A 21,439-nucleotide genomic window follows, 5' to 3' on the forward strand; every position below is an offset into this window, starting at 1 on the left:
ATGCACATCGCAATAAATATATTGATCCTTATGAGTCTGGGGATCGCAGAGTGAAAAACTCCAATAAATCAATTGGACATATGTAGTCGACAATATGACTTTTCCAGTTTCTTGATGTATTTATCCTGCTGAAAAACAACTACTGTGGAGGATGCAATTTGTGGTGTGCTGTGACTACTTTACATGATAAACTTAAGCTTCCATTCCTCTCCCTGAGATTTTTGCATAAGATTAAACGATTAATGAAGGGAAGGTGTCTGCGGGGCTAAGACTGCTCAACAGTGGTCCCAAAGATTCTCCAACCATAGGAGGGAATAATTTCAGCCAGCTGTGCATTTTCACGTTCACATCTTACCACTTTCCAAATCCCTTCCTCACAATACAACAACTCCCTGATGCACTCTGAATGACAGAGGAAAGGAAATTATCGAACACCAATACAATAAAGCTGTCTGGTAACTTAATAGGGCTGCTGAGTAGGGGCACTGTGGCCATCTTGCTTTGAGGCGATAATGAGAGTCATCATTCCCTCTTGGGCTGGAAGAAAGGGGCCTCCTCTGTGGCGATGGTGCATGTGTGTGTGTTTGAGTGCGTGTGCATGCATGTGTTTGTCTTTGAGCTTCTTCAGTCCAGTGAGGCCCAATAAGCAAACAGCACAGTGCTTTAACTAAGCCAGAGAGATCTCCCATTGAATACAGCTTGGGAGAGATCTCTGAGAAATTCTGTTCATTAAATCAGGCTAAAGTCCAAATATTGACTTTGTAGGCTTTAGGGAGAAACAAAACGTAGAGTGTCCCATATATCATATTACAGGTCCATCAACCATTCATATGTTTAGGGAATATGTTTCAAGTTAATAAAATAAAGCTGAAAGATAACATTTGATAACTAAACTTAACATAAATTCTGATCTAATAAGAGAAGTAGCAATGGTGTATCAGTGCAAGTGACAAGGTGTTACCATTGGACTGGTACTCATGAGAATCATTGATCAAACTTTAAGCAAAGGGCTATTTTTGTGTTTTTTTTTTAAATCACCAGCAGGATTTCCATTTGATGAAATCATACAAATCCAGGAACAATGTCTACAAGCAGCTTTGTGGACATTAAAGGAGATCCTGAGGGGTACCATCTGAGATATTTACATGCTGAGCTATTGCATCTGTAGTTCTTTAATAAGCATTCTGATGTATTGTATAAGACTGGGTAGAAAGAAAGAGAGAGACGGAGAGAAAAAAAAAAAGGTGTCTTAGACAATCTCTACACAGGCTGAATAGTGAAAGCAGCAGCAGCTTGAGTCCTCCATCAGGATGCGTGCAAGCACAGTATTGAGTGTAGGTCATCCATGTTTTGGCAGTGCCCAGAGAACAATACACAATCACTGTATTTACACGCATGAAAACAGAAAATTAGACTTGAAGCATAAAAATACATATCAGGTCACAGTTACATGAGTAAAGTGCAAGTGAAATGCGAGGCATAATGCACCCTCTGTAGGAAGCTGTATTGATTAAAACAGAAAAATTTGTTCTGACAGATGTGGCCAAAAGGTGTCCTGTTTAGACAAGTCGTTAGAACATCAGTTTCTCAACAATCCAGCATAGATGAGACTGGCAGTGGATCATTTCAGCAGGTTTGTGTAGTGCTTGCTTTCACTCTGTGCCAAGTATACTGTAAGTTGTAACTTTAACATAGTTAAACATGGCCTATGGGGTATATGTGTGATTGTGTGGGGGCAGGAGAAGATAGCAGGCCAAAGTCAAAAGCCATCTTGTGCTCGCAGCCACAAGGGATAAAGTATTCAGACGTGGCATTCAAAGAGAGCTGCTAAGACAGAAAAAAAAAACTTTCTTCCGCTTACTACTCCAGTACCCATAATATACACATCATTGTTTTTCTCTCACTCTGCACCAACTGCCCACACAAGAATGACACAAAAATGACAACTTAATACAGCACTTTGTGGCTTTTAAATATACATTTGATCTAAAGGCTAATGCTTTCTATAGTTGAACAGTCATTTAATCTGTTGTGCTGATTGTAGCTACAATTGTAAAATCAGTGTACCCCGCAGGGCTGTACCTGGGGGCTTGATCCCAACCCATGGGAGTTTGGGTAGGAGGGACTTCATCTCCCTGTGTTTACATTGTGTCTGTACCACTGTCTTGTTAGCTATTCCCATTTGTTGATAGTGAACCCAAGGGAGCACAACAGGTGATAAATTTTTAATGTGGTGAAAACTGACAGTATGACTAATGAGAATATAACTACAAGATACTTATTTGTAAAACAAATTGTTATAAAACTGATTTCCCTTCTTTAGCCTTTACAAGAAAACATGCATCAAGTCCACAACGCCTTCACAACATATAAGACACAATGTCAAATGCTGTGATCAATACATTGTGAGTTATGTTTGAATATGTGTGCAAGTATTTACATTTTTAAGCTTGGACTAACATGGGTGGTTAAGCATACTTGCCCTTATTTGCTGTCTGTACTACAATCAGTCAAATATAGTTCACAAAACAAAAGCATAAGGGCAGCAGCAATATTAAATATGCTTAAAATGAGGAGACACACACAGCTGCCATAGAGGGGCTCTACTGACAACAACTTATTCAAATCAATATCTCCCAATGGATTCACTAATGCCTGAGCAAAGACCTTGAGCTCAAATTTTAAAAAAAACAACCTAAAGTTTTCCAGTGTAATATTCGATGCACACGATGCTGAGATCATGGAAAATAGATATAGATAGATACAGATAGTTATAGACAGAAAGACAGATTGATAAAATATATAGTGGATAGAGCTCTTTCTATACGAGATTATCCAACCACCTTTGTGTGTAATAGACAGTGATGTGTAAGGACTGTAAAGACTGCAAATTATTCCTGTATCATGACAGTGCAAAAGTAAATAAACTTGGCATTGCTGTTTATAATGAAGGGAGAATGTGTTAAGACTCCTAGTTTACAAGAAACCCTCCCCATGTTGATATACCGTAGTTGATAACAGAGACTAAGAAAAACTGACATCATTAAGATTCACCAGTGTGCAAGCACTGCAACACAAGCAAACTCCTTCAACCCCCAGATGACTATCAAGCACTGTGTTTTCTAAGCATGGAGGTAATGAGACAAATACTTATTACTCAAGTAAAAATGGCATGAATATTAGCATTGCATTAGGCCATGAATTTAATGGTGTTGTAAGTACAATGTGTCACAGTAACTAAGAGGCAAACAAATACTTAAACATTGTATAGGGAAGAAGAAGAAAATTTGAAGAAAGCAGAGTCTGTGCAGTGTCTCACGCAGAAGCCATAGAAGCATGGATGGAGTCATGAATGAGAAAATTATACTGAACCTAGTAAATCATAATAGAACTGAGCATGTTATTGCATGGCATGCTGAAGCAAAACTGCTATACAACATAATTTGAGTTTATTAAAGGTGAATCTATGGAGATCGTTTCATGAGAAATGGGACCATCGGTACTCACTAAAGGGGTGCAAGGGGTCCAATATTCAGGGTTCAGCTCGGCTCGCGGACGAAGGTCCAGATATTCAGGGTTCAGTTCAGTTCGGGCACGAGTTAACGTTCCCTTCATGGAGAATTGAAAAAGAAAAGAATTAGAATTGCTTATTTAGCTTTGGTTACTTTGTCATTTAGGCAAGACTTGTCAGTTTTAATAGGCCAAAAACCCCAATATGTTTCACTCTGGTGCAAAGAGAAGTAAACACAATAATGATGTAAAATACTTGAAATATCTAAGTCATCATTTTTATTAAACCGATGTTTACTGCCCTCAAAAGAGCTTGACTCTGTACTGTCTTTACTGAATACAGATATAACGTTTGCAAGAAAATCATTAACTATAATGACTATTCACAGTAGAGCAATTTAAAAAATGCCAAATCAACATTCCACAATGAATTTTCAACAGGAATTCCTATAAAATAAAGAGCAAATTATATCCCAAATGAGGGTAAAATCCAGTTTTCCATTTCTGAGGCCCTATGGCCTAAATGACAGGCCAGTGGAATGGACTGAATCTGCTCGGCCCCATGAGGTCTATGATATATACTGTAATTATCTGCTGATTCTCAAAATGGCTGTGTGTAATGAGGCTATGCTGCATGAAGCCCCAGGCATAAATCACTGTCTTTAACTGACTTCCAGATGACCAACAACAAGGCAGAGCAGAAGCAGAGAGAAAGGAGGGGATGGGTTATCTGGGTAGCAGCACTATATAGCATCCAACTTGTGCTTCTTATCAGCACAGGCCATATTGTTAGCCAAACTTGCTTACTTAAGACAGTTTCCTGTCTCCTAAAAATAGTCAACTCACTTGCACTTATTCTAAGTTATTTATCTGTTTACAGCTTGGCTACCAATATATTAACTGCTCGCTGCTTTATTTAGCTATGCAACACAGGTGGAAACTTTATTGAAGCTGTGTTAGGCTCAGCTATATTGAATGGCAATATGCCAGTCTCTCTGTCAGGCTGTCTGCTGTCATTGGCATACACTGTTCCCATAATCTGACTCACACACAGACATAAACAAATACACGGTTACCACCCCCATCCCAAGACACACACATACACACATTCACACGCATTTTAAATATAAAGTCAGAGAATTTTTCCAAGTACATACAGGCTCAGTTAACAGTTACTAATAGGAGTATAGAGAACCATACAGTGTTGGGTGGATCAATACAATAGGCAGAGTCTAGGGTAGGGATGGTTTGGTAACATACTGAACAATTCAACCAGATACAGCAATTTCATCTTTTTGACAGTTGTCTTCACAGAAAATTGATTTAATATATCATGAGACAGTGTGTCCAAACTTTTGATTGGTACTGAACTCAGTTGCCAGAGGAAGACCATCTTTAGTCGAAATGTCACTAATAAAGCCTTTGAGGACACTTGGAAAAAAAAGGGGGGGTGTAGGTATCTTTTAAATTATTTCAGCTGACCCAGGAGAACAAATTTAAGTTAGAAAATAAAACAAAAACCATGCTAAACTTTAGATTGAAGAATGATTTATTAACTTTGCATTTCCAACAGGAAAAACAAACAACAAGCAACAGTTAATTTTGTAGATAAAAGGCATTACATACACGATCACAAAACATAAGCTTCATCACATCACCCTGAAAAATAACCAGAAAAAACTGTGAAAAGTGTCAAACAGAAATAAACAAGTACCTCAGAGCTTGAATAAATTACTTTTTTTTCAGCGATGGCGTTTTTTTTCTCATTACCAGGCTTCTACATTACAGGCTTTCTAACTTCAGTCTCCCTGCAAGCCAGTTTCTTTGTTGTGTAGCCTGTAAAAATAGAAAATGAAAGATTTGCAATGTAGATTAACAGGTTACAAAAACAAGCACCACAGCAATATGGTGACCACTGTCATTTAAAAACTAATGCACACTGTGCCGTTTCGCATGCAGTGAACATATCATTAATTGTATTCATAATACTGCATCATATCAAAGTATTACTGAAAAAATATATATAAAATATAAAATATATAGAAATATAATGTAAAGTGTAATCAACACCTTTCTAATTCCCCAAAATTCAATTGTTTCAATGTATAGATTTATATTTTTCTGGTTAGTGTAAAATGTATAGTTTCTATGTGGCCAAAATGTTGTCCTCTTCTTTATGTATGTATGTATGTATGTATGTATGTATTTATTTTGTGTGTGTGTGAGTTGCTGCCTTTGTTGTTATACCAAAATAAAACAGTGAAAACATACAGCATACATACCAGACAATCTCAAACTCTTGGCAGGGTCTTCCATGAGCACTGTTATGCTCCTCTGGGCAGTCATTGGACAGAAGTAATCATTTTTACCAGTGTCTAGAAATGGTGTGTCTTTGTAGAAAATCTTCACCTAAAAACAAAATGCCACGTTGGTTCATGTTAAAATAGCTTTGCATTGCTCAGATATGATACATTTATAAATTTAAAGAAATGGACCCCTGCCTTAATCCTGTGAGGATCAAGTTATAGCCTACTTCCTAACATTGCTCTTTCGCAGCAATCACAACAATAATATAGCGTTAGTATATTTAGCAAGCATCTAACGTTAGCTTTTAACTAAGATATTGAAGCTGTGTTATCTTCTACCTAACTAACTTACAGCTTAGCTAACATTAGCTTGTACTTATGATAGTTATAATGGTTGATGCTCATTTATGCAATTTTGTAGGTAAATATTTCATTCTGAACATAAAGCTAACATTTTCAAACTAATATTTCATTACTGTCATGAAAATATGGATGGACTGCCATTCAGCTTAACTTACACTGATATTAGCTAGTTCAGTCAGAATTTTGCTTACCAAGATCAGAAGCTTCTTGTCCGTAGATGGGTTTCCCGTTTACAAATAAATGAGGAGGTGCGCACAGCAGGTGAGCAGAAAAATAAACAGTGTCACAATGGTCTATATGGTAAAATTTAGAATTGATCACTAAAATGACTGAATCTGTATGTGGCACTCACCCCTCCATTTCCCAATTTTATTTTATTTTATACCACATGCCACCTTTGATACGTAAGCTCTTGCTAGCTTGAGAGTAGGAAAAAAGTGTCACACACTCTGGCTCCGTATGTATTTCTCTTTAATTCAGATGACGTTTTGACCCTCTGGCCTTCTTCAAGATCAACAATCATTAGCTCTTGCTAGCTAACATGAAACATATTCCAGTAAGAAATGGCAGCTAAGAGCAGCAATAATGCTAACACAAGCACAAACTTAGCTCTACAGGTTGTGAGAAATGAACTGTGGGTGTCCCAAACCATTAACCAGCAGGACGGGTTAAAAGCACAGGAGCCCCACCTCACACTAGTATCATTGGCATAAAAAATATAAAATATAATTCCCGTTGCTTAACTGTTGTTTAAGGCACAAAAAACACTTCATGCTGATCTTCTTATAGGCTCTCATTCTGGTTTGTTTTCTGCCATAGCCAGTGCAGCAGCCAATACCATCTTGCGTTATTTATATAGTGTTCTGTATTTGTAACACACTAAGTACCATGGTAAAACTGAAAATACCATCTGTTACTGTGCCATACTTTTTGTTAAAGAATATTAAATTATAGTTTATAGTTTCTTGATGAGGTTTAAAACCCAAACAGTTCACCATTGAGTCTCAAAGCATCAGCTCTGAACTGGGAGAAAATTTTTCGAATTTGGCAGTGTATCTTAAGCTTTGTTTTTCTTTCAGGTTACTATAATAGGCCAAAAGCTGAAATGCTGAAAGAATCATAGTTGTGTAGACGTATTGCAGGTGGTAACTGTAAGATTGTTTAAATCAACATTCTATCCCTAAAATGTACCATTTTAACAAAAAACCTTTCTAACAACCTATACTCACACAAATTCTTCCAATTATTGGAGAAAAATGAGGAAAATACGTGGGAGCTGGATAGAGCAATACTCAGAACCTTTATCTCATTATGCATCTTCCTAATATATTCCACTTGTCTGTCACTCTAATTAATGGCAGTCTTTCTCCATAAACCGCCCAGAATGTGAGATTATGTATTAGTACCTAGCCATTTATCACCAGTATGATAAGTGACAGAGAGAGTGAAGTGAGAGTTGGCAACATTATAATTGATCATTTTTCACTCCACAATGTCAGAGTCATCGTGGTAAATCCTCGGTTGCAGTGTGTGATACTGTCAACACTGACAATAAAAATAAGGTGCATGAATAAAAAAGGTTATTGAGATTGATTGAGTCCTGGCAGTGACATGGGGTTTCAATACACTTTCCATTACCTGAAATGGGAAAAGTAGAACACTTTGGATCGAAATAGTTCAGCCAAAGAAAAAGATAATTAAAGTTATGAGAGCTCAAAAAAGTGAAGAGTCTACTTTTGCCTTGATATTTTCTGCTTTATCCAGCACTCATGGTTTTGTGGCGCATATATCTTCCCTTTTCATTTACCTGAAATGGACATTGAAATTGATATTTTGACTTTATGAATTTAAAATGTCAAGTAATTAATTGTATATAAACAAATAAAATTAAAGTTCCTCTGCGAAAAACTGGTGAAAACCAATCCAATTTGCTATCGATTTCAAGTTGTGGCTAATTTAGTCTTCTGGGGTAAAACTGATTTGTTTGTTGTTCTTTTTTATTTTTTTTTTATTTCATTAAAATGCCGTGGCTGCTGATGAGACTGAGGCTGGCATGACTAATGAATTTTAATGAAGTCCCACACTGAAAGAGGTCCAGCTCCTTACAGTGTTGTTAAGGGGGCAGCCACAATACACATGGACACCAAGATGGGACAGAAATTAAACCAGCTACACATAAAAATGTAGTCTCAACAGCCTGTGGCAACAGACATTTGGTCATTTTGTGGCCAGAATCATGTTGTACAACTATGTTGCAGTGCCATAGGGGTTGAGGTATACATTTTCAGTTATTGTGGGTAGGACTGGCATCCATCATAACCAGTTACATCACAACAGTCTGGACAAAAGAGCCCCTCCCAAGAAGGAAATTATCTTATGTGGGAAATGCAACATAATCACAAGTGAATATATGACACCTGATATTCGCTGGGGAGGATATACAGTAACACATTTGCTTAATGTGTTGTTCTTGTCCCAGAGAGAATATTACTCAATTCAAGAAAAGGTTCAGTGAGTCACTCAGGACCGGTGGTGGACTGTAGGGACGGTTTGACAACAGGAAGTGGCATCCACCAGCCATTTCCTTACATCTACGGAGAGTACTGAAACTTCCACAGTTCTCATTTCACACATCCTGGTGCATAGTCGTTCACAGAAAATCATTCACACCACAACCACAATTTTACATACAAGTTAGAACAAAAAATGTTATACATTACCTTCCCTAAGAGACGTATTTGCCACTACGTAAAAAAATAAATTGTTCAGGGGTTTGTTTTGTGTGTGTGTTCTTGAATGGGTGGCTTAGTGAAAGAACTGAAAATATGACCAGTTGAGTAATGCAAGCACAAAGCCGCCAGGAAACCTTGACATCTAAATTTGTATAACTGCCTAGCCTATGGAGACTATTCCAGCATGTATGTTACACTCTAGATAGGTTGCCAGTCCATCACAGGTGTACACAGACAGACAATATTAATCATCTAAACTTTACCTAAACTGCAAGTCTCTGAACTACTGGAGGAAAGAGGAGCACAAGAGATGCACATGAATTCAAACTCATGACCGTCTCGCTGTGAAGTGACAGTACTAACCGCTGTAGGAACTACTCCTACCTTTGCAATTTAAGACAGTCAAGTTAATATTGAGTCACCAAAATACAGCGGGGGAAAAAACACTTGACAACTAGGCTTTGTCAGCAGAAAGCTCTGCCATGTGCCATCATGAATTTGGAGCCCTTGGTGTCTTTGCCAAATAGCATCCACATCTACTACTTCTGTGCACAAAATGTGTTTTCCACAGATGATTATTTTTAGGCACTTCTGATGTGGCACTGATCATGCTGTTAGCTGTTTGGGAGGGATGCAAGGATGCATTTTTGATTTGATCTAGCTCTTGTCCCCATGTAGCTTGAATGCATTGGTTGTAAGATGCTTTGAACAAACGTGTCTACCAAATGAATGTATGTTATGAATGTTTATATCTTCCTATATTATAGTAACTGCTCAGTAAAAAAAAACAAAAAAAAAAAAACATTTTTATGATAAACAATTAGTATTACTTTTGATCACATGGGTAAGGAAAATGAACTTTTATGACCAACATGTAAAGGTAAGAATAATAACATCCTGCTGAAAGTCTCTGAGGACTTGTGAAGCTTCTCTGTTGAACTTGTCTGTATACTGTGGGCTGAGAAGATGAGTTTCATTAGGGGGATAAAACACACTTTAATTAGCTTTACCATTAGTCTAGCCCTGCCAAGCCTTCACAGTCACAGCAGACCTTTAGTTCTGTTTAATTACCTTAGAGATACCACTGCATGCACTCTTCCTTGACATCACAAGACAACATTCGTTTCTCAACAAGTGTTGTGTGTGTGTACTGCTATGAAAAGAACATGATGTTTATCTTGTGACTGGTGGTAAGACTCATGGGGGGAAAATGATACATTGCAAGTTATGTAGATGACTCATTCACGCGGGTCTTTGGTCAAATGTATTCCTGAAATGAGCATTTAATTATAATATAACATATATCTTTTTTTTTTCTTGAGATGGATGGGATGTTGGCAATTACAAAACTAAGTATGGGAGAGCAAAGTGAGTACAGACGTCTGAACAAATGATATACAACAATGATCATATTCCATGTATAGTAGTGTTAATAATTAACACTTATAGCATAGTAAAATCAATCACGGCATCATCTGACTTGTCTCTGGAAATTGCCCAGCACGGGTTAATATATTATGGCCATAATTGCCCTGTGCTGGCATGGCTGTCTCCTTCTTAGCAGCCTGCTGACTTACAATCAGGAGCTGTGGTAATGCAAATGAGCCCATAAAGTGGCCCTGTGTGGGGAATCTCCCTCTGGACATCAGACTGAAATCAGCTGAGCAGTGCTGTCTGCTATTCCACAATCCAGACCCTACTTCATACCAAATAATTTGATTTTGCTGTTTGTTTTTTCTTTATATCTTGGCCTGCTTTGTTTTGCCTGGACTCCATCACTGAACAAGAAAATGAAAAAAAAAAATTGGTTAGAGGATTGTGCAGTTTGGATCCAAGAAAAGTGCGCGATGCAAAGTAAAATGAGGAGAAGGAAATTGGTGATGATTAGAAAATGAGAGTGCACAAGAGGATGCTACTAACTTATTTATATTAATCTGTTGAGATGGCTTGGCGAGAAAATCTGTGATTATTATTCTTTGATTTGCAAAGCTATGCTGTGATTGGCCCTTCCTTTGGTGGCGGCATTAAACTTTATGTTTATGGGTCCCAGTGTTAAGCCCATTTCCACGCTCCCCATTCCACACACTAAGTATTGACATTCCATTTAAGTTGATGACAGTGAGGAGGGTATTTTATGACAGAAATGTAATGGAAATGCATGCAGTGGTTATTGCAGTAAAAAATATCACCCAATTACAAGGACATGTTTGCACAGTTGCAGAGTAAAGAGGATATGCATGATGCACCTCTGCTTTGTTCAGAAAGAACAAAGGGAAAGGGATTCAGCTCAGCCCTCCACCCCTCTACTCTCTCTGCTGTATTAAAACACATACAAAGAGAATATTCTCTAATGAAAAGCCCACTGTGAGTATATGTGTGCGCGTGCTGACAAAAACTAATATAGAGATTATGTTTGATATGATAATTAATTACACAAGTTTAAAAGTGCCCCTGCTACATGTAAATTAACACAGACACAATATTTAAAGTGTGTTCGGAGAGGGGGAAAAATGAATGCAACACTGCTGATTGTTAACATGGTTATTCAATGAAGGTACTTTGTGAGTGAATGGAAAACAAATTAGGTTAAAGTCTTGTGACAAGATAAATAAAACTTTGATCAATTAAGTGGTTGAAAAAGACAGCAGTCCAGTGTTCAATTGGGGCAGTCTTGCTGTTACAGTTTCATTCTTGAGCCACAGAGAAGCATTGATTCTCCCTGGCACCCTGTCCTTGTCATTATAGTCGATGCTGAGGCCAGCCCAAACCATTCTCAACAATCGCTAATGGCTTCAAGGAATTCAACCAGACTTGTGGCTGAATTCTAATAAGCAGATTTTATGAATTTGGAGTGCAGTGATGAGAGGGCAGAATGCTGCAGGTCGTCTAGAGAACACAGTGAATGCATTAACCAAACAATTCCCATTACTGCACAGTTGAAATTACTTCTGTTCTAAGATGCCGAAATAAGATCGAGGTGATAGAGGGGTCAGCTTTTCTGATGAAACACAATGGTAATAATTGCAACCTGACTAAACAAACATTTTATCTGTTTTATGTGCATTTGCCTACACTATTAACTACCAAAACTAATATTCAGTATTTAAGTTCAGTAAGAAAAGTTCTTTTTTTCTTCTTCCTCTTTCTTATTTTTCTCCTCAGCCCTTCAACTATTCTGTGCTAGCACCTTTCATCTCTCAAGTGTAGGACTTCATCTCATCGGGGGTCTGTCTGTGCCTCTGGCCTCAGAATAGTGTTACTCGGGGAGTTCTCCCGAAGGAGCCGTGTACAAAAGGAGCAGAAAGTTGTTGCAGAGCAGCACTTTTCCCTGAGATCAGATAGGTTTCAAGTGGTGACTCTGTTGTGTACTTTTCTGACCTTCATTTTCTTCACAGACAGTAGTTTTTACTCGCTCCACTTGAGGAAAAAGAATCTTTGCTGATAGGTAAACAGAAACTAAATGTAGTTTCAACTGTTCTGTGGTCTTCTAAAAGACTGGTGTATCCTTCATTGCTCCTTTCACTTGATGTTTGTTTTATATCATATGCTGAGATAAGTTCTGAATACAAAAATTCAACCATTATACCTTTACATTTAAAGTTATCTTTATGAATTGAGCCTTTGAATTTCAACTACAGAATTGAAAAACATGTCTGACGTTTTTAATCAAATACATGTTAATTCTTTAAAAAACAAACCTCATGAATCCTTCAAAAATATAAATGACAAGAAGGGAAGACAGGTTATCTTATGAAAACCATTACAGAAGGATTGATAGAGACATAACCTCCCATTACATTATGCGGGACACAAGTGACAGCTGTTTTATACAGTTCCACGGCCATCCTTACACAACAAAGACATTTTCTGTCTGTCTCGTGTATGTCTCAATCTATTTGCCTCAGTCTTTGTTCCTCCATCCAGTCAAAAGTTCTTTGTTCATTCTGGAACTGCTGCTCTGCTTCAAAAGAGCTCAACGAATTGAAGAAGCTGTTGCAGTAAAAGTGCTGTGTTTAAGTCAACTGAGGATTCCCTCTTGAGGCCAAGCAATGCTTTCACCCATATAAGTCAAATTTACAAGGCATATGCCCACCTCTAGCCCCACTCTACCCCACCCTATTAAATATAAAACTGGACAATGAAAGGTAGAATAGTTGTAAGAATTTCAAGTAGCCTAAATCCATGATATCCAATTTGTGTGTCTCTGTATGGGTTACAAAGTAAAAGCCTGCCGCTTGCCATTCAGTATGAGCTACATAGAATGAGAGACATTATTCTCTAACCTCCTGCACTGAGAGCACTACATTACTTCCTTCCTGATGGGGATTCTTATGTTCTTGAAAAATACTGACTCACAAGATTGAATGCTGTACAGCCTTCAGGTAGAACACAGTGCACATGTAAACTGAATGGCAGCTTCTTTTTTTTCTGTGCCAACTTTTGAACATTTATAGCAACACTAGCTAGAGTGCAAGGCTCTAAGGATGGCATTGTCAGTTGGTCCAAACCACTTTAATCCAGTTGGAAGTAAGAAACAGCAGAGATGTATGGGTAGCTAAGGTTTTAAAGCTAATGGAGTTTTGAACCTTTTACCAAACTGATAAGCTAACTACATCATACATTTTATGTTTAAGTAAACCCAACTGCAGGGTTGCAAGCTCTTCACACAACCTCTTGAAAATGTCTTTCACTCTGCCTTTACTACTTACCCATCACCCACTTCAGAGGGAGCTGCTTCAAAAGAACATTATGAGTTCATACATGGAACAAACCAGCAATCAGCCGAGTGACAAAAATGTGTGACAATGTTCTGCAAGTTCTTCTGTTAACAGCTGAAGCCTGAAAATAGCAGCAGAAGTCTATGCACCTATCAGTGGCCAGTTGTGTCTGTAATTTGTTCCTGTAATGTGTTGTGTGTAAAATTGTATGTTTAAATTGTTCCACATGTCCTTAACAGTCCTCTAACCTTAATAAACAGAAGAGGCTGTTTAACCAACTTGAAAGCAGTTTAAGTGAAAATCTCTTGAATGTGTTCTTATTTTCTATTTTGCCATTTTTTTAAATATTCAAAAGAGGTTAAATCATACCCATGAGATTGTGTATGATCCTGCTTGACTTTCCGCAAAAAATAGTAACTGTTAATCTTCCTCTCTATCTTTTCCGTTTCCTTCTAAAAATGACTTATATCAGATCATGCAAAGGTAATAATATCGCTGTCAAAAGTTGCCACTGGAAGCAATTGTTTTGTTCTGTGGTTTTCTGTATCAGACACTGGTAGTCGCAGTTGGGTTCCAAATGTGGGGCAGTACCCACAAGGCTCAGACAAAAGCCTAACCATCAGACACTGATAGTCAATTAAAATTTCATCAATTGGTTGAAAGGATTCATGGATGTGTGTCTGTCAGCATGTTGAATGCTGTTTGAGAATGTTTATGTTTAAATGTTAGAGAGCATTACAGCTGACAGTGTGAGAAAATAACCATATTTGTCAGCACTTTTAAAGAAATCTGGGACTTGTATAGGAAGCCTTCCTTTTCAGCTAGTCTTTTCACTTCTGATTAAGCATAAATCTCACCTTTGTGTCACTTGTTCAAGTTTGTTTTCAAGTGTGGAATGGGCTCGTATTTGTCCCTTGTGGCTGTTGGGAGAAAAAACACCTACTCTGACTGCGGGTCTCACCAATTGTCAAGAACCAGTGGGTGTTGTTGTTGTGGGTAGAGCAGCACGTAGCCACTTCCCTAAGCTTTTCTAAGAGAATCAATCAGGATGGTCTCCACGCAGAAAAAACAGGGCTACTAGTAACAGGTTTGCATTATAAGATATGTAAATTTATTTAGTGGGATGAGATTCAATTAGATCCAACCAGCAACTCAATGTCAGATGAATAATGCGGGAAATATTTCGTGAGAATGCCTTGATGTTTTTGTATAACACCTTGATGCAAACAGTACTGTCCATGAAACGCATGAAACAAACTCGTATGATGGCCAAGTAAACTTAAACAACAGAAATATGGGTATATTAATTGTATTGTTCCACTAATCACATGGCTTATTGAATTAAGAATATCAGGACGATGTGGTACATAATAATTGCTGATGTGATGTGGTTAAAGTTAGATTCTTTTGTAGGTGTGAGTGTAAATGCAATAAATGTGAACTGAAGATGTAGATCTCTTTGGGTAAACTCAATTAAAAGGTCCTGTTGTTAGTGTTGCACTATAAACACTGTATCTGTAAATGTCAAATGAACTATTCTATTTTAGCTGTTGCAATCATATTATCGCAGGTGCATTATCTTATAACACATTACACTAACTGCTCTATTTACTGTATATGTACTGAATCCCATCTCCATTATGTCTCATTTCTATGCAGAATGGAGTATAATAGCATGGAAAATTGTCATTGCAACAGAAATGCTGTAGCTGAAAATGAAACAACGACAAAGCAAAAGATGATATAAGGTAGAACTAAGACATGACTTAAAGAATTTTTTCCGTCTGAAGCTGTTTTAATTTATTATAGGTTGAAATTAAACACTTGTTTTTGGTATATATCATGCACAAATATCTTGTTAACCATCCTTCAAGGTTTGAATGTCAGAAATACCTAATTTACTGTAGTTAAAACACTTTCTTGTATCAAAGGAGCATCTGCCAGCTTCATCTGTGGGTTGCAGTGAACCTTCTCCTCATGAATATGTAAATCAACAGTGAACCTGAAAGAATCAACCTAAAGCCGAGGGCCAAAACCAGCCAGTGTTAAATCACAAAGCGATAAGAAATAATATCAGAGCGGATTCAAATGAGTCAACAGTAGGGCCACGTAAGGTAATCCACAATTAATAACACAAAGATATCAGACATTATCTGCTCTGGTCAATCTCTAATGTCAGGGAGTTAGATGAACTCAAGTGTGTCAGCAAAGCTAATGGTCCAAATAGATAGCTAGGAGACACGTTAAAGATAGCTAACTCTGTTTTGTCAGTGTCATTAAGGTTTAAAGCTAGTGTATACCTGCAGGATATTGAGGATTTGGGGTCATACCAGTGGAGGAGGAAGTCAGAGAAAAGATCTAGAAGGTCAGCATTGTGTTGGGCACAGTATTGTCACTGTAAGAGGTTTAATTTTATCTGTAAAGAAAGATGCAGTTATGTTTTTAGTGAGATTAGAATAAAAGCTACTTGATATTTCTAAAGCGGGTATTTGGAAGGTAGGATGGTGCAACTATTAGCAGCCAGTGACAAAACAGTGCAGCACCTCAGCAACATACTTAGTGACTAATAATTCTGTTTATTTACTCATAATATTGAAGTTGAATTGAATTGTGTCCACAACATTTTTTGAAAGGCTTAATGTATTTTCAGCTCCACAACACCCAGAATTGCTGGTCGGGGAAAATACAGTTGGATGTTTAACAGAGGTTGACTTGGTATTGCAGTATTGATTCTGCTTCACACTTTAGACAAATTTCTTATGCCCTAAAGGTAACAAGAGAACATAAAAGTGAAAGACATCGCAGATCCAAGTTTTTGAAGCCTTTGGGAAGAAATTAAGTTCAGTTGGACTTTAAAGGAGCTGTTAGATGGAATGTTGGGTCTGATTTTGCCATCAACCTTTCACTTGTTCTACCATGTACTATTACAATAAATTCTAAAAGCTGCAGGTCTCTGGCTCTCCCTCTGTTCAATAAAGCAATAAAGCAGTTTTTATGTGTGTGTGTGTGTGTGTGTGTGTGTGTGTGTGCGTGCGTGTGATCCGGCATATTATACATGAAATCCAACCCTGGAGCACACAGTATGAAATGCAGCATAGAAAGCTGTACAGGCTGCCAACCTTCTAATTATACTACTACTGTATCTCATAATGTTTTGAAATGTTTCAGTTTTGTGGTCTAGTACATGTAGCACCTCTTACCCTAACTTGAGATATAACTAGCTGTTAAGAAACTGACCTGAACTTGAGTTATAAGCACCAAAAAACAGCAAACAGTCGCTGGACCCAAGTCTGAATTGGCCCAATGGAAGTGGGAACTTACTGTTAGTCACTCTGCTGCTTTGGATTTGTTTTGATTGAAGCACTTGTATGCTATCCAGCTCTGAACAAGTTAGTGAAATGTCTGATTAAAAATGAATTGGCTCTTAACTGATTTACTTAAAAAACTCATTTTGAGTTTTACTCAAAGAGAGAATAAAGTTTACCTCTTGTATCAGTTTGTTACTATGCATGGTAGCAGTGCACACAAAGAGTGCAAAAACATGCATAAAAGAGCATGTAATGAAATTATTGGCCAAAGTGCAACACTCAAAGTAATCACTCAAATGTTGAAGCTACATTTAAATCATTGCACTTTAATGGGTTACTCCAGCAATTTAGCATTGCATTTTAATTAAATAGGGATATTCACAAGACACAGATTTAGAAGGCCTGGACAAACTCCACACTCCTCACGACAAGTAAACTGATCTTCATGTGTAAAAGCAGTGTAGTGTCCCTTTAATCTCCACACTAAAAGACATAGCAGTTGTTCATGTTGTCAGACTGCTTTTGGTATCTCCTTAAAACCGAAACCTCTGACAATTTCAGTTGGGCGCTACCTGGAACTAAGACCTAGTGCGGTTGGATTGTGTTCTAGGTTTCTCATAAGATTGGGTCTGCCCACATGCCTCTAATTTAGTCCTTTGCTCGTCTTATCGTAAAAATCAAACACAGCACAGAGCATTTTCCAAGGGGATATTACTTCAGCAGTAATACAAACAGAAACCACTTGCAGCCTGAAACTACACTTAAAATTTTAAGATAACTTGTCAGGTATGATTATTGTTTGTATCACAACTCTATGCTTAGACTACTATTTGGAAATATCTCCACTTATGTATTAGCTCTCTGTGAACTTTGTGTTCACATTTGCTTCGAGGACGGGGCCTTTTATGCTGCTCAAAATTTGATTTATTTTTACTTATTTTTTCATTTATTCTGGCAAGCATTACAGTCATTTCTCAGGCAGTTTTTGTTTTCAGGTTTTATCACTCTGCCTGTGCAAGCCATAGAGAGTCAACCTTTAACATAATAAATGGACTGCATTTATATAGTGCCCCTCTAGTCTTCTGACCACTCAAAGCGCTACATGCCAACCTTCACCCATTCACACACACATTCATACGCTGATGGCAGAGGCTACCATGCAAGGTGCCAACCTGCTCATCAGGAGTTCTGATGCTCATTCACACACACACTAATGGCACAGTCTTCAGGAGCAATTTGAGGTTCAGTATGTTGCCCAAAGACACTTCGACATGCAGACTGGAGGAGTCAGGGATCGAACCACCGATCCTCAGATTAGTGGACTACCCTCTCTACATCCTGAGCCACAGCCGCCCACGCACTCTACAAATTGCACCTACTTACACACAGAGGACACACACGCACATACTTCCGAACCCTATAATAACGTGCAGATCTGCTGTAGTGATCACTGTCTCCCTCCTCAGAGATACTTAATGCCTAAATCTCTTTCTAACTGGCAGGGAATCACATAATTGGCTGTGGTCCATTTGCTCACCCGTGTGTGTCCTCTCACTAACAGCAGATTTTAATGAATCGGTTTTACAGTGATTAGACCTCCTGGCTATAGGGAGGTCAGGGAGGGAGTGAGCGACTCTGACCACTGAGAGACGGCCAAGCATGGATGTCTGTAGTCTTCGTGGTCTGAACACAGTGTGATAGGCTTAATCAAAACACTGCAGTTTTCTCTCAACCTTGATAACTCGTTGTCTGCTGTGTCACTGCACTTCACTATCTTTCTCTAAGAATGTGCATTGCTATCTCTCTCCCTGTCTGCTCATGCACACACACATATATACACACACTCTACAGTATATCTCTATTTCCCTCTTGTCACAAGGCTATTAGTCTCTACACACAGTGTCCATGGTACCCAAAATGTATCTGGAGGGGACTGAACTACAGGTGACTAAAGCAATTTCAAATTAGGCTTACTCATGTCTGCCTTCTTTCACAGCTTATCTTGTGTAACAATTGATGGGAAATGTCCAAAAGGGGAAAAAAAGACCAACATATCTTTCATTCAATCATACTTAGGTATTTGTAATTTTGCATTAACAAGGGCTTTTGCAAATTCAATACGTCCAGCAAATTTCACTGAGGTGGATTTTTCACCATTTTCCTTTAATCTATCTCATGACATACGTATCATAATGTGGTCTATGCCAGTCATCCCCTCAGGTTAACAGCTGAATTGTACAACAATTTTCACTATAATTGTAGCCAAAGACACTTCTGACCACACTTTCACATCTACATTTGAAAATTATTGGGAAAGTCAGTGCTTGATCATTTATGTTGTTACTGTATTTCATTTTTTTCATGATCAAAGATTTAATTTGAGTAAAAAGAATGGCTCATTTTTACTGCATGGATTGTGCTACCTTATGGTATATGTTACATAGATGAATCAGAAATGCTACAATACGCTACAGTGGGCTTTATTTTCCTAAATTATAAAGTAATTTCAGTATTTCCAATACAAAACAAACTTGTGTATATTCACTATACATGCATGTACAGCTACAGTTAACCTTGTCTTCTGCATTTGGCCACAAGCTCTCACCCACATCACACCTTACAGTATGTCCTCCTTATGTCCTCATGTCCTGTCATGCCTGCTTTCTTCACCTGGCCCAAATATTTCATAGAGGTCAACCAGAAATGAAATGAGGCACTCAGTGTCATACTGGTCAATTAGTGGTTTAGATTATTTATATTTATTTATTTTTCTATATTTTTCAGATGTAGATGTAGCAAACACAGTATTTTTTGTTATAAGGTTTTGAATGTAAATTTAACTGTTTTTAAAATTGTATGTAAACTTGTGCAAAATGGACTGTTAATACAGAAATTTTAAAAGAGGTGGTTACTAAATGCATTTAGTGTCAAATTAATGAAATATTATCCACCATTTAGTCCACACTGACTGCTGTTGTGCTGTCTGTGTGATGAGTTTTGAAAAAAAAGAGTATTGAAATGTGTGAAACCAATTATAATATATATATATATATATATATATATATATATATATGTAAAATGGGAAAAAAAAATACTGGAAACACATAATTGCAAGTCAGTAAGAGGGGAAAGAGCTTTACATACACTTCAATGCACACACTCAAAATTCCACAATTTTCAATATTAGTATTGAATGATGGCCATTGGACCTTACTTTGTTTTGGCTGTTAAATCATAATCTTTTATTCAATGCTTGCTTTTGATCTTTGAGAACGGTGAACTTGAAACACTTAGAATGATAAAAACACAAATATACACACATACAAATACCTTCACTTGCATCCGCTGGTTGATAAGCATGACACATAGCCTGAAACCCAGCCTCTGCAGTGATACAAAGCATGGCTCACAGCAGTGCATGGCAGAGCCAACTCCACTGATTTACCATGTCAACTTCTCTAATTCACCATGTTCCTCATGTTGGCCAGACAATCCATGTAGACAGCTTCAAACCAACCACACTGACAGGAACGGCAACGGCAGTTGGGGGTCTGCCCAGTGCGTCTCTGGCTATGACACACCTGTCAATCAAATTGAAATACAACAATATGCAAGCCAGAGAGCTGTTGTGCTGGTGCTCCTGCCAAAAGGAGCTACGGATGTAATTTCTTTGTCAGCATTGCAATCTACATCCCAAATTACTGATCCTACCAGTTTCTACTTTCTAATATTATCTAATATTTTGGTATTTTTCAATGGAATGACTGTTTTTTAAACAGGCCAACCAATAAATTGTTCAGGTTATAATATTCTCCATGTGCTGTAGATACCTAGATATCACTATTACATATTAAAATGATTCCTAGCAATTCTTTTAGTAATTTTCATGTTTTATGTCTAGTCTTCTCATGCATTATTTATTTAATTAATTCTTTATGATTGACTTTCTCCAGTTTTGTCAAAAACATTGGTATGGGACACAGACATGTAAGGTGAAAATTAAAGATAAAGTATTTATGCTTTGAAAAAAATCACACAGTCAAGAATAATTTTGTGGAAATTTTAATATCTGTGGATGTTTTGTATCATCATTACTGAGTGAAATACACTGTCTGTTTCTGTTTGCCTGTGAAAATTCTGCACCCATACACACTCAACTCATGCATAACATTGTTTCCGCTAGCTTAATCTCATTTATTTTATCCATCTTTATTTGTTTTGACCACTATTATAATGCCTTTATGCTCCGCCCTTTAAGAAATTGCTTCAGCTAAGCCCAAATTGGCCATGAGAAGAGGTTAAGAAGCAAACAGTCTCACCTATTTCCATTTACAAATGTGTTATTTTCTGGTTTGTCAACTCATTATTGTTCTGAACCCTTTGGTCAAGTCATTGCTCATTCTAGCTATGGCTTATCTGTAAGCATGTCGTCAGTGGGAAATAGACTAGAATTCAAATGCTCCATTGTTCAAAAATGATCTTTTTAACAATTTACTCAGTGG

General features: G+C 37.6%; 1 protein-coding gene and 1 long non-coding RNA gene across 7 annotated transcripts in view; both read right to left on the reverse strand.

The window, feature by feature from the left end:
* LOC121896060 (protocadherin-9) overlaps positions 1-21,439 on the reverse strand; it is a 214,119-nt gene that overhangs the window by 157,041 nt on the left and 35,639 nt on the right. For all 6 annotated transcript variants that reach the window (XR_006095913.1, XR_006095914.1, XM_042409703.1 and 3 more), the window contains exon 3: positions 3,508-3,609. Coding sequence is in view for 4 of the 6 variants with exons in the window: in XM_042409703.1 (XP_042265637.1) it covers positions 3,508-3,609 (102 nt within the window). In the remaining 2 variants the exon portion in view is untranslated. The remainder of the gene's footprint in view (positions 1-3,507; positions 3,610-21,439) is intronic.
* On the reverse strand, positions 5,130-6,611 carry LOC121896092. Its single transcript, XR_006095920.1, has 3 exons — positions 6,371-6,611; positions 5,793-5,919; positions 5,130-5,346 (listed from the first exon to the last, which is right to left on the reverse strand). It is a non-coding gene; the product is annotated as an uncharacterized LOC121896092 (long non-coding RNA).

Source organism: Thunnus maccoyii, chromosome 1, assembly GCF_910596095.1.
Source record: "Thunnus maccoyii chromosome 1, fThuMac1.1, whole genome shotgun sequence".
Taxonomy (NCBI): Eukaryota; Metazoa; Chordata; class Actinopteri; order Scombriformes; family Scombridae; genus Thunnus; species Thunnus maccoyii.